The sequence below is a fragment of the Aulonocara stuartgranti genome, assembly GCF_965226115.1.
Source record: "Aulonocara stuartgranti genome assembly, chromosome: 3".
Taxonomy (NCBI): domain Eukaryota; kingdom Metazoa; phylum Chordata; class Actinopteri; order Cichliformes; family Cichlidae; genus Aulonocara; species Aulonocara stuartgranti.
Window position 1 is genome coordinate 31057725 of NC_138941.1, and position 14463 is coordinate 31072187.

Genomic DNA, 14463 nt, shown 5'->3' on the forward strand with positions numbered 1-14463 from the left:
ATGCTAGCTTTAGCAAATGGAGTGAAACCTGCAGTACAGTAATTTACCAATCACACCCTCCAAATGTTGCAGTCTACTTAAGCTAGAAGTTTCCCAACTGACATGTCAGTGCTGCCGCTGCCCTGCAGCTGTTTCGTCCCCTCCACTACCCGAGCATCCACCTGTCGGCTCTCATGGGATAATTACTCATCACTCTCCACTTTCTGTGCATCATATTTGCAGGGAGCAATGAGCATAGTGTACCATATCTGAGATAGATACGCTGGGTCACTCTCGGTAAACTATCAAAATCTGTAGCAGAGTGCTATTCTCCCTTTTGGACTATAATCAAATTTTTGTAATCCTGTTACTTGTTGTTATGTCCATTACCATCCTGGCAGCCATCTAAAGGTCTGCTCAAGATATACGCCCCCCGTCTTCGCTCCTCGTCTTTGTTCTTGTTTTATTTTCACAGCCAGACTTCGGCTTCCCTTTTCCAAGTTTTACCCTTTAAACTAAAATATTTTACCGTCATGAGTTTGCATAGTTGCAATCCTGTCTCTGAGCGAGTGCATACATGAATAAGAGATTTAGTGGTTCCACCAGAAGGCACAATAGTAAAACTGGCGTGTGTATATAAATCAGAATCACTTAAGAAAATGAATTGTTAGCTGCTGCGGTTCTCTACGATGCTCTTTCTATAAAAATATGGTGGACTGTCTTTCAGTGCCTGAAACAGCACTCATGCACACAACACACACACAAACAGAAAAGCAGGAATGGAGGTAGGAGAAAATGGAAAGTGATGGAGACAAAGATATAAACAGAGGTTTTGTCCATTAAGTAATGCAGTGAGGGCTTAACTAATCAAACCAAACTCGGACCGTCGCTCCTGTAAGAACTTTAGAGCCACGCACAAACACGCAGGCACGCTGCAACGGTATAAAACTTACCCATTAAATCGATTTACAGCTCACTCGGTTCTGTCTGGGGTTTTTCAATCAACAACACCTTTTGTTGACCTTTTTTTCACTCTGTCCTTCTAAAAGTCTCTATTTCTGGCAGTGCAAGTTGTCTGCTCAGTGAACCTGGTATGTGTCTGATTTTTGTGTCAGTCCGTTGACAGAGCGGGGCGTTGAGGCTCCGCTCTGACAGAGGAACTTTCTGGGGAGCAGGTGTCAAAAAGTAACAAGGTAGAAACAGAAGGCGAGACGGAAGGGAAAGATTTAAAAAATGTGTAAAAAGGAAGAATATCACAAATTTAGGACATTAGGACGTGTTTTTATGCACTGTTCTTGCATTTTGAGTTCATTTTTGTTAAATAGATAATAGCATTATTTTTTTTATAAATAAGCGCTGCTGGAGCCTTAACTTCTTCAGATCGTATCCTTTTCTCCCTGCACCCGAAGCCTGTTTGGCAATAAAAAAAAGATCTATAGAAGCAGAAGCAAAAGTATATATGTAGAGCAGGTCGTGGATGTTGGTGGTTTGATCCCTGGCTGCTCCAGTCTGCATGCCAAATACTATCGGGCAAGATACTAACCCCAGGTTGCTCTCCAATACATCCATCAGAGTATGAATGTTTGTGAATGTTAGATAGAAAGCACTTAAGCATAGAAAAAAGTGCTTGTATAAGTTGGTGTGAATGGATGAACGAGGCATGTTGTATAAAGTGGTTTGAGTGCTCCGGGAGAGAAGAAAAGTGCTATAAGAATCAGTCCATCAACGTTTACCTTAAATCTATGGGGGGCAGGGATAGCTCAGTAGGTAAAGTGGTCGCCCCATGATCGGAAGGTCGGTGGTTCGAATCCACTTAACGGCTACCCTGAGGTACCCCTGAGCAAGGTACCGTCCCTACACACTGCTCCCCGGGCACCTGCTTAGTGGGCTGCCCACTGCTTCACTGAGTGAATGGGTCAAATGCAGAGAAAAACAAGTAATTTCCCCATGGGGATCAATAAAGTATCCATTATTATTATAGCGTTATAAGGCCGCTTGTGGCACATCCCCTAGGAAGTAGTCTGGACAGTGGTTCCCAGGGGATGAAATCAGTGGACAAGTTACAATGATGTCAGTGTTGATTTCTTCATTTTCACCTCCTCATTCCTCCTGCAGACACAGCTCCAGCTTTGTGAGCTCCCTTTTTCCAGCTTAGTTTCTTCTCATTTGGGCTGAGCGCTGAGCTGCCCACGAGGCTCAAACAAGGCTTGAGGTGGTATTATCTCCGTGCCTATGATGCTGCAGGCCAGAAGGACAACTTTAAAGTCCTCCATCAGGACCTCTGCCCTGCCAGGCACAGCCTCAAATAGTACGACTTTGAGTGATTCACAAGTTCAGCAAGAGGTTTAAAGAACAATCCCTTTTTTTTTAAAAAAGCCTGGTTCTTTTGTTACTGTGGTTTGTAGAAGTTTGTATCTCTGGCTTGTTAAAAAGCAAAAGCAGGACACAGAATGGTGAATCCTTTCACTAAAGCCCTGCCTGTGATCACTTCTGCTTTAAAAGTCTCCAAACAGAAGGTGGGGGGATTTAAGGATCTGAAGTCCTGCTTTGAGATGTGTCCCATGATCGTTGAAGACAAGCCTTTGGTCGCCACTGTCTCCACTGGTAGCCTGTCAGACTGTCGCTAAGGATTAGAGATGCACTTTCTGCTACTTTATAGAAATCATCAATAAATCTCATCTGTGATCTAGGGGAAAGACTTCTGGAAGACTTCAGTATTTCCACTCAGACGTTTCCTCCTAAACTGACTCTCATCATCATTTTGGCTCACATCATCACTAGGTGTCTGGGAGGGAGTGGACACTCCTGCAGGAGGCCTTAGTCACTGTAGAGTGGACATGAGGCTGTGCAATGAGGAGAGGAGATGTGCATCACCTCTGAGCCTCAGCTCCCACCTGTAATCCGTTACAGTAACGCTATGTTTTGAGAAAAGCAAAACAGACATGTCATTTAGACTTATGATCTTCTTTGTTTCCTGATTACCAAAACAAATGTTTTATTTTATCTAAAATAAAAATGACATCACCTGAATGGCTGGGGTTAGAGTTATGCATCAAGTTCTGTTGTTTATCTATGAACGTAGACACAGTGCCTCATTCTTCAATTCAGCAAAGGGCATTTTATGGTCATGGTTCTCTGTCCTGGTTGTCTTGTAACACTGAATGAACTCTGTGTGTATTTAGCTGTAACCCCTCATATCTCAGTAGACTCTATGTATTACTCATATTCATCTTCCAGCCTTTTTCCTCTCTGTCACCTCCTTTTTCTTCATCCCATCCCTATCTCTCCTCTTTCACTTCCTCCTCCTCTCTGTTTGCCTGCTTTGCATTTCATTACTTCTCTATCCACTTACCTCTGTCTTCCCTCGCCCATGTCACTGTCAGTTTGTGCTTATTTATTGTTGCTACTCTCGTTCTTCCTTCTATGTGGTCACATTGGAGTTTACTGCGATTGTGCCTTTTTAATTTACCTTTTAATTGTCTTTTTGTGTGTGTTTAGAACGTTGAGTTCTTGGTTTCAGATGGATGTTCACATTTTAGCAGCTGATGTTAAATTAGAGCTAATAACTAGCTGGGACCACATCCTCTGTAACGATGGGCGATGAGGCATGAGGAAGTGTGAGCTGGTGCTGCGGTTTGGGGAAGGCCTCAAAGGGGACTGCGACTGCTCCTAACGAGAAGTGAATGAAGGAAAGGAAGAGAAAAGAGAGGGAAAATGGGGGGGAAGGGTGGGGCATGAAAATGAGAACAGCAGGTATAGGTGAAAGGGGGCTTTTATAGCCTGAGGCCGGAGGGGGGTGATGGAGGAGACGCCCCGCTCCTGAAATTCAGATGATATCTCCACTAAAAGTAGAATATAGCGCCGCTGCCAGAAGCTCACTTTAAGTCAAAGTGTTGGGTTTTAAAGCATTGAATTTAATAGTAGAGCAGCGGTCCCCAACCCCAGGGCCACGGACCGGTACCAGCTCGGGTGTGAAATTTATTTTTTTCAGGGTTTTTATCGTTAACTCGGTTTCCCTGGGTCTTTTCCTGTGTTGTAGTTGTGCGTCTTTTTTTTTTTCCAAGAAATATTTAGGCATTACCATGGTGACCAGAGAGCATTAGAGTTCATACTACGATAATTATTTTCAAACTTTATGATTTTCTTCCAGTTTTTGTAGTTTCTAGATAATCAGAAGTTTGACAAACGTGCTGCGTAACAAATGCTAAGCTACAAAAAAAAAAAATCCCAGTTCAGAGGAAAAGGTTTAACGATGTCTGTGTAATCTTTTACATAACTCAGCATTACAATTTCATTTGTGAAATCATTTGAACAATATCAAATGTTCCAGCTAAAGACACAAATCCCCTTTGAGGATGCGTCAGGATGCTAAGACTGACATGTGGAGCTACCCGCTGTGGCGACACCTTGTGGCATGAAAGTAGCTACATAATAAAGCAAGAAGAAGACATAAATGCAGTTTCTCTAATGGCCACTGATGGCTGGCTCCAAAAGCAAGTCAGTCGCCACAGATTCCCAAGTAAACTTGCCTAAATATACAGCATTAAAAGCACCACCATTTTTTATTTACAGTCTGTGGATATAACGAGCGTAATTTCAGTTCCCTGTAGTCCTCCTAAATATAGGATGTTTTTTATCTCCTTTTGTTTCACATCTGATTAAACAACATTTTAATTTCTTCTCCATCACTGGCTGGGAGTTGGCCACTCACGCTGATGTGACGCTGGAAATACCAAATCAATCAAGTTACATCCACTGTTGCCTTGACAGCTCGCCAACGATAAAAATGGACTTCCACGTCTCTTCCCCTCCGTCGCTTTCTCTTTCCCTCGCTGCCCTTCCTCCACCCTCCATATACGTCTCCCCGCCCATTTCTCCCTCTCGCTTCCTCTTTCTGCTGAAGCAAAGCCTATTTTCCGCATTATAGTCAACATGGCTCACAGCGAAACGTGCGATTACACAACCAGGTGGAAGTGAACGCTCTTTCTTCCTCTCCGCTTGGTAGACGCAGATGGATCGTGGTGATGAAGATGAAACGGGCCAGAAAGATACCAAACCTGATGAAATTTCCTTAGAAGCATCAAAGCTGCTGCACGACACGCACAAATAACAATTAAACAGAGAAATACTTTATAAGCTATAGAAGTAGTTCTCCTTTTAAAGTGAGGATAAACGCTGCATGTAATGACTTTAGTGAAACATTTAATCTCTCCATTTAAAGTAATTGGAAGTATAATTTGCTGAAGCTTTGTCCTCTCTGATAAAATCTTCCTTTCTTGGCTTTGTTATATTTAACCAGTTTTATATTTTATGGTCTTAAAATAATAATCAGCTGTGACTTACATCTCTATGTGGCATTGCTGTAGCTTTAACTGCTCTCCCTGGCTTATGCTTTCCACGTATGCGCTTGGAAGTGTGGGGACTTCCCAGAACTGAGCCATACCGCCAAATATAACGCATTGCAGATGAACCAAACAATCTCCTTTTGATTATCGTTGTCCTGAATGAACTAAGTTTGGTTCAGCCAGACAGTTCTGTTTGAAATGTTTATTTACATCGAGCAGTTTAGTGTATAGGCTTTGACCTCATCTTCCACAGAATCTAAACGCACAGATGTGTTTGGTAGTGATGAGTAAATATCATCCCACCATTCAGAATCAGCAGCAGTACCGTGGTGCAAAGCAAAGGCAGACATAGGAAATTAACATCTTCGATAGAACACCCAAATTAGAGGGAATAGCCTTGATTGAAGGTGCTTGCAGTGCATATTGTCTTTGTATGTGGGATTGTTAGAATCTAGTTGAGTTTGGACCTTGACTGGGCCATTGCAACACCTCAGTTGTTTTCTTTTTCAGGCGTTATGTTGTAGATTTGCTGCTGTGCTTGGGATCACTGCTGCATGACCCTGTTTCAGACAAGCTTTAGCTGTCAGACAGATGGCCATACATTTGACTACTTTCATATGCAGAGGTGTTCATGGTTGACTCAATAGCTGCAAGCTGCCCAGGCCCCGTGACTGCAAAATAACCCCAAATCATCACCCTCCACCCCCGTGGTTGGCAGTCGATATGTGGTGCTTTTGATGATATGCTGAGTTTGCTTTTCTCCAGATGCTTCAGCGTGCTTTACAGGCAAACATCTCTACATTGTTCTTGTCTTTCCAAAGGATTGTTCCAGACATATTGTGGTTTTTGTTGATGCAACTTTGCCGTGTTCTTTTAGAAAGAAGAGGCTTTCTCCTTCAAAACAAGCTCTACTCCTTTTCTGATTGTACCGTCAAGACCTTTAAGATTTAACGTTTCATTAAATGTTAACTGAAGTCCGTACTCTCTGAGCTCCAACTCTTGGCTCTTTGTGGTTTCTATGTACATTACATGGTCTGATCTTGGGGTGAATTTGCTGAGAATGACACCTGGACTTTGTGTTAACACACAGCTGAACGCTCCAGCATTCAGCCACATCTGAGTCACGCAGAGTGAATCCAGTCCTCGGGATTTGAAATCCCAAGCATAAAAGTTTTCTCACGAGTAATCTAGCATTTACCAGACCAATCCTGGCAGGAACCGGGGGTCGTTAGCTGTCTGAGGAGCCCGACACAGAGGCCTTGCGAATGCCATGGCTTTCAATCATCATGGCACAAGATTCAACTAACCTAGTCTCCTCCTAAAAGTCCTCAATTGCTAAGAAGTAGCTCTGGTCTGGGTTTTTGTGCTTCACACAAAGAAACGTAGATATGAAGCCGGTTAAACATGCGAAACCAGCTGGTAAATGTAACACGCAGAAAGACAGAAGCTATGCACTGAGTGGAAACTGAAGGAAATAACAAGCCAGTAAATATGAACGCACACACTTTGTGAGGTTAAAAAAAATTGCAGATGTTTAAAGTGGGGAAAAATTGATTCAATAGATTTGCCACATACAAAGAATGGTTTAATTATTGTTGGTTTACATTGAAACTCCACATGCAAAGCAATCACAGCTTTCAGTCTGTCCTGTTAAACTCCCGTCACATTTACAGCCTCCCTGCACTGACACCTTAATGTCTGCAGTTTTAGACACAAATTATTCGTTTTTATGGTTTTCAAAGATTCTTTTCTTTATGAAGACAATAAAATCATTATTTAAATATATCAATAATCTGTCTTTTGCAACACAAGCAGTACTAAGAAGTGCTCCAATAGCTATTTTTGAAAATCTCCACACCTTTTTTCCGCTCCAATTTACACATCCCCTCAAAACTCTCTGCACTGCATTTTAGTTGCTCCCCAGGGCGCTCCTGATTGAAAATGTTTCCCCAGTAGTTGTGGTGTTCATAGCATCACTGTCAGTTGTCAAGCCTGGGAGGTAGCTAGCACTCTCACACGCCGTTCCCCCGAGTACTGCCAATCTGGGCTTCAGCCTTCAGTTTTGCTCAGACTCGTCATCCTTTTCTCTGAGAGAAATCACAAGGGGATCAAATCTAATTATTTTTCCTTTTTTGGGTGTGTTTATTATAACTGTTACTTCAAGTTAGGTAGTATAATGATTACTTATGTCAGTGTTTTTCAGTGTAGGGGCAGCAGAAATGACCTCGTGTCCGATTACAACCTGTCACGGGGAGAGTTTTAATAGACTGGTCCTTTGCCATGAACAAGCTCTTACTATGATGGAGAACAACCAAAAAAGGTAATTATCTGGACTGCACACACTGAGCCTCGTCGTCTCTCTCTTCTTTTAACAAACAGGAAGATCATCGAGGTGAAAATCATTGATGATGAAGAGTATGAGAAGAACAAGACCTTTACCATCGAGCTGGGAGAGCCTGTTCTGTTGGAGATAGGACAGAAACACGGTGAGTGTGTGTGTGTGTGTGTGTGTGTGTGTGTGTGTGTGTGTGTGTGTGTGTGTGTGTTTGTTCAAAGAGAGTATCAAGAAGTCAGGAGTGAGAGCAGGAACAGGGAAAGTGTGACAGACAGAATGACGTCTTTATTTATCAGCAAACAGGCCCGGTGCACATCTGTCGCTTGGAGACAAGGTGAGACCAGCATTGATTACCTGAAGCCTCCAATCTAAACTCAGATTAACCGTGGAAACATTTCACTTTGAGCCACTGAGGATGTGACTTGGGAAGGATTTCGACATCACTGGCCCTGAGCTGCGATGCGTTTTTGAAGTAATCGTGTCACAGGAGGGATAGGAGTAATAACTCATCCAAATCAGCATGTGATCTGCTTAATTATGTCACCATAAGGAGGTTTGGTGTATGCAGTATAAACAAAAGCCAGAAAGCTTCCTTTCGTTGTCTGGAATCGCTGTAGTATCGCAGCGTCGTCGCAGATGGAACACAGTTTGCAGTTTAGTCATGGCAAATGAACCATCTCGATCAGCTTCTTTCCTCTCGTACTGTCATCTGCTAATTCAAAACCCGCGCAGATCTTTGAAATCCAAGAATCTAAAACATTTAAGCCCCCGCCCTTCTTTTTTTTTAAGAATGTGAGAAGCTTTAGATGAAAATTTAAAAGGCTTCTTTAACAGAGAGACAGCTGATCTCCCCGAGGTGACTCAAGGCTGGAGAGAACCAATGCTCAAAGTCAATATGTCATTTTTATATATATATATATATATATATATATATATATTCCACATTTAGTGCTAAACATTACCAGCATTGTACCTCTGAATGTGTTAGCAGCTTCAAAGAGCAGCTAATGTGTCCCAATCAGAAAGTTCACGTATTTTTCAAACAAAATTTCTTCGCCGCGTTCATTTTGTGTCTTTAAAGACGTGCCAGCCAATTAGCCGCACCAGAATCTTCCTGCTTTATCACTCTTTAAACACACACAGAGGCTCTTCTCAAAGCGTCTATAGTGTAGATGTCACACAGGAAGAGCCCATAGCCTGCGGCATGCCGTGGCATGTTTCATTACACAGAAATGTGATGGGTTTTATAATGCTGTCACAGAGCGAGCAGACTGGCAACCACATAATGCTGTCACATACAGTACACAGCTTTTCAATTACAGCGAGCTACACACTGATAACGGCAAAAATTAATAACTTGCTGTCTGTTTTGGAAACGTGAGCGAACAAGGAGACGTTTGGGAGAGATGCTGCAGCATACACGGAAGCGCGCAATAGAGAGGTGGGAGAAAATGTAAAGTTTTTGCGGATAAAGCTCGCGTTTCCCATGTTTAAAGATTTAGCATATACATAAATATTCTTTCACAACCCACAGCATACGTTTTCTCAGTAATAGTTCACACTGCTGTGGTCTCTGCTGAGAATAATGAAAAAAAGAGTCTTAAGATGATGTCTGAAATCTGTCAAATTAGAAGATTAAGCAAACGACTATATGGAGAACCCTCAGGGCAAGATTTGATGATTAAATGCCACGGAGATATTTGAGTAACGTGACTGCCCAAACCTAGAGTAATTGTGCTGAGCTAAAATTTAAAAATGGACCTATTATGTTCATTTCCAGCTCCATTTTTTTTTTTCGTGCACTCCACCAGAGTGACATTAGATGATTCACTGTTATATATATCATTCTTTTGTAGCTCATACATTGGTCTTTGTTGCTAAAACAGCTTTTATTTAATTCCTCTGTCTTTAAGTCTTCTGATTGGCTATCCCTCCCAAACAGAAGGTATGGACCAATAAAGGTGGAAAGTATTGATAGATGATAGAAGATTTCCATCACTGCATAAATAAAACAGTACAATTATCATGTTACATGTTATGTTCTGTTGTATGATATGTAACTAGTATTTGATATTTTCTCTACCATTTTAGACACAATTTTCATCTTAAATCCTTAAAAATATCTCACTGTTAAACAAAAAAACTCAGAATAACACAAGGAAACATTTCAGACCTTATTTTTAATATCTTTTCATTGACTTTTTTTTAAGTAGGATCTTAGATAATAATAAGTCCTATATGTGAAAATATTAGCAAACTAGCTTTGGCCTTTAAAAATGTCAGAGTGCAAGTAAATGGAGCAGTAATAAAGACACTTCAAAATGAAAACGCGTAAACAGTATCCTGGCAGGGCACATCCACTGAAACTGAAAGGTTTGCTCTTATTTTGAAAGTACAGTCACTGCTAACCAACGAGCACCAACCCGTTCTTGTCATGTGCTTCTCTGCTGCCAGGCTGGGCAGGTAGCTGTTTCTGTTATTACTGTAAAGTCTCATCACTACTCATCTCTATTGTCACCTAGGTGACTCGAATGAAAACAAGCCTTTGGTGGGGGCGGAGGAGGAAGAGGTGGCCAAGATGGGCTGTCCCAGTTTGGGCGAACACACACAGGTAGAAGTGGTCATAGAGGAGTCCTACGAGTTCAAGGTAAGTGTGTGTCTGTGCGTGCCGATACTGCACTAACAATGCCTTTACCAGAGCAGGTGTATGTGAGCGATTCTTCTATCAGATGCATTTTAAGTCCTGCTGGGTCGCTAAAACTAAATGTCCAGTGTCATTCTTTCATTTTGCAGTGGATGCATGTAGAGCAACGCCTTCTCTGGTAGGATGCTGCTGATTTTTAAAAAGGACCTGCAAAAAATAAGTTAATAATTTATTAACACGATGTTTTCAGAAACTCAAAGAAGTTAAGTCGCTTTCTTTTCAAGCTCCTTCCATCATCTGGATGACTGAGAACCAACACAGACGATATGCTTTCATCATATTTCAGTACAAAACAGGCATTAAACAAGCCTGGCTTTGTTCTTTCATAAATATTTTAACACTAGGAGGCGGGCCTTCCTAGATCTGATCCATTTCTAACTCTGACGAACACCATCGTCACGAGTGTGCAGCCGGGGAAACACAATAACGACACAACGACAGGGCTCTCTGTGGCTTCACGTGGACCCCTAACTGATGCCTGTCTCTTCATCTTGTGTCATCATATCGTTACTTATTTTTCCTGTTAATTGTCATATTCATTTGTCCTCTCATTCGTCATTTTCATCTCTGTTTGGTCTCGAAATGTCACCACTCGTGTGTCTGCGTACAGATTTCATCATCTCACGTGTCCATTTTTTGTCATTTTGTGTGCGTGTGTGTGTGTGTGTGTCTGTGTGCAGAGAGCAGTAAATACACTTCTTAGGCATGCTGAAAAGGTAATCCATCATTTTCATGCATGCAAAGCTTGTTCTCTAATCATCTACTGTACAATACTGAAATGTACTAATGGTGCCTGGGTTAATCACATCCCAATCTATAAATCATTAAGCGTTGCCACACATCGAGATTATTTAGTAATTTATCTTACCGTGACTGCTAAAATATGGCACATTTACCATTTTATGATGCTTTTAACATAGTAGATAGTAAAAAATTCAGAATTCCCTCCAAGCCCTGTCAGTAAAGTTACAGTAATGACTGCTAGTGCTGTGCTCCTTAGCTGCTGTCAGCTCTTTTACAACATCTTTTATCATCTTTCTTCTCTTGCCTGTTTTAGACTAAAACACTGAAGCAGAATGCCTGAAGGTTTTTTCTTCCTGAATTTTACAGCGAGCATAAGTAAAATGTGGCACGGCTGATTTCACAGCTTTATATTAATTAGCACACCTTATACCTGGAGTACCGGGGCCTGAAAATTTCAATGAATGTATGGTTTGGGTTTTAACCGAAAGGCCTGAAGTCAGCAGTTTCCTCTTTCTGTATAGCTGCGAATGAATTAACAGCTTGAGGGTTGTGTTTTTCCTGTTCTGCCTGATTTGTATGCAATGGCATGGTTGATATTTGTGCGTTTGTATATTTGTGTGTGCGTGTGTATAGAGTACAGTAGATAAGCTGATCAAGAAGACAAACTTGGCCTTGGTGGTGGGCAGCAGCAGCTGGAGGGAACAGTTTGTCAATGCTGTTACAGTCAGTGCAGGTAACACGCACACACACACACACACACACACACACACACACACACACACACACACACACACACAAAGGGCTTCATTTTGATTTATGAACAGTGGTTTTGGCTGACATTTTTCTTGACTTTATTTTTAAAGATGGTGGATGAAGGGAAAGAACTTTTCTTAAAACGTGACATCAGCATTTAATTTGGACCCTTATAGTGTATTTTGATAAGGAGAGATCATCAGAAGGAATTGAAAGTGATTTATTGATATACAGAATTCAGTTTGAGATATTTGGCGGTTAGACCCTGATGGCCCGGCGCAGCAGAACGGGATCTCAGTGGTGATAGGGATTAGAGCAGGACTCCCCAGAGTCTAGACACTGGTGGTGGAGATGAAGATGGAGGCTTGAATGGAGCCTGAGTTGCACGAAGGCAACTGCAAAGGAGAATGACAGATGTACAGTATGCAGAGTGAAAGCTGATTGGTCAGAAGAAGGCCAGCAGAAAGCTGATTGGACTAGACATGTGATGTCACAATCAGCTTGACAGCGTGGGAAAGTGGAAGTGATGTGGATAATCTAAGCTTAGATTATCCATCAACACCTGGGAAGCAGACAGATGAGTGACTACAGATCTTCCCTATTGAACTTACGCATAAGCTTCGTTTATTACATTCATAGTCTGTTTCTTTACTGTCACAGACAGAAGTCTGATTCAGTTTTAGTTATGTAAAGTAGTTTGACATTGTAGGAAATGCAGTACATGGACAAAAGAATATTTCTACCTGCATGTTACTCATGCACATATGGAGTTGCAGTTATGACTGCTTCCACTCTTTGGAGTGTGTCTGTAGGAATTTCTGCCCATTCATCCGAATTGGGGGATACGTAGGCAGAAACTGATGTTGGATGAGAGGGTACTCTGCACGTATTGAATCAGTAGAGCAGGTTTTATATACTATTGAATAATATCCCTTAGAATTCACTTTGGAATATCTTGGACAGAAGAAATGTATCAAAATTACTTGCTAGTTGCTATGGTGACATTTGATTACAGTATCACACTCAAAAAAATTTTCTTTTGCAAATATTTGTAAAGGCAGAAAGTAAGGCTGCATGCTTGACTCTGTAAACTGGTGGGAATGGGATTGAATGAAACAGCTCTCATATATGGGCATAGTATGGGCTACTAGCAAGCTAGATTAGCATAACATAGCACAATTATTGGTACATTATAGCATTTAATTAATACAGCATTTTGTGTTGCTTAAAACAACCCCTCACTCTTAATTTAAATATATTTCTATAATCTCTAAAGCTTATCAATTAATATGACATAAGTTATTAGCTTCTAATTAAAATGTTAGGTTGGGGAGGTATTTCAGGCAGTTAGCCATTTTGCTTATATTGGGTAGTTTTTGTGAATTACAGCTACATACCAGCTGCTTTTCATCAAGTCATGACTAAAATATTTAAAACAATGTCAAATACAAATTGAGTGAGATTTAAAGTGCTGCTAAATGGGTGCTTTAAGCAAAGCTATAGATCAGCTGTTTTTTAGTCTTTATGCTAATCTAAGCTAATCAAGAGACTTAGGAGATAAATGTGACAAGAAAAGATATCAAACTTCTGTCTCTTACTAGAGTTAAAGCTGAAGTTTATCTGTCTTGTTTCTTCTTTTTGTCTCATTCCTTTTTATTAATCGTCTTGTTACTTTTACTCCGTTTCAATCTCCCACCTACCCAAAGGAGATGATGACGAGGAGGAGAGCGGCGAGGAGCGGCTGCCCTCCTGCTTCGACTACATCATGCACTTCCTCACCGTCTTCTGGAAGGTTCTGTTCGCCTTCGTCCCTCCCACAGAGTACTGGAACGGCTGGGCCTGCTTCATCGTCTCCATATCGCTTATCGGCGTCCTCACCGCAGTCACGGGCGATCTGGCATCTCACTTCGGCTGCACGATAGGACTGAAAGACTCGGTGACGGCTGTGGTGTTTGTAGCGCTGGGAACATCAGTGCCAGGTGAGGATGAGTGGGGAAGAGCCTTATTATTTGACTTTAAATCCCAATCTAAGCACCAAAACATTCACCACCACACGCTCATCAATGGCCAGCTCATCAAACACATCAGAAAACGTGTCTGGGATCTTTATTTCTTTTATATTGTTTCACCTTTCAAACAACTTGGTTAGATTGGGTTAAAATACAAACTTTCAACAATGGTTACAGTGTCTTATCCATGCTGATGATTGGTCAGCATGGATAAATACCACCCGTTTCCTGAGAACACGCTTTTAGCTGGATTGAAAAACCCTGATTTAACCTATTAAGTTCATAACCACCACCTTTGTGTGACCTCTTAGTGTGATTGTGTTAGGGTTAGTTTAGCTAGATAATGAAAAATTAGTTAGACACATGGTTACATTTAGATGTGGTATTGTGGGTTATTATGAGTAATGCCTGTGTATGAGTGCGGTTGTTGAAAACAAGCAGGAAGAAGATTTTCCCAGCTTGCAGCTTGATCTGAATACAGGTATGAGGAGAGGTTTAGCGGGACTCAAACAGAAACAGATGGCTCGGTGTTACGCCACAGTGGTGCAGAGTGATTATTTTCCACGTTTGCCATGTTACAAATTCCTCCCCTCC

General features: G+C 41.5%; 1 protein-coding gene across 7 annotated transcripts in view; it reads left to right on the forward strand.

The window, feature by feature from the left end:
* The window catches only part of slc8a4b (solute carrier family 8 member 4b), a 130617-nt gene that overhangs the window by 103484 nt on the left and 12670 nt on the right, over positions 1-14463 (forward strand). For 6 of the 7 annotated variants that reach the window (XM_082526014.1, XM_082526015.1, XM_082526012.1 and 3 more), the window contains 5 exons: positions 7704-7810; positions 10182-10306; positions 11044-11079; positions 11741-11840; positions 13567-13839. In XM_082526014.1, coding sequence (XP_082382140.1) covers positions 7704-7810; positions 10182-10306; positions 11044-11079; positions 11741-11840; positions 13567-13839 — 641 coding nt within the window. The remainder of the gene's footprint in view (positions 1-7703; positions 7811-10181; positions 10307-11043; positions 11080-11740; positions 11841-13566; positions 13840-14463) is intronic. The other variant, XM_082526018.1, reaches the window with a different exon arrangement.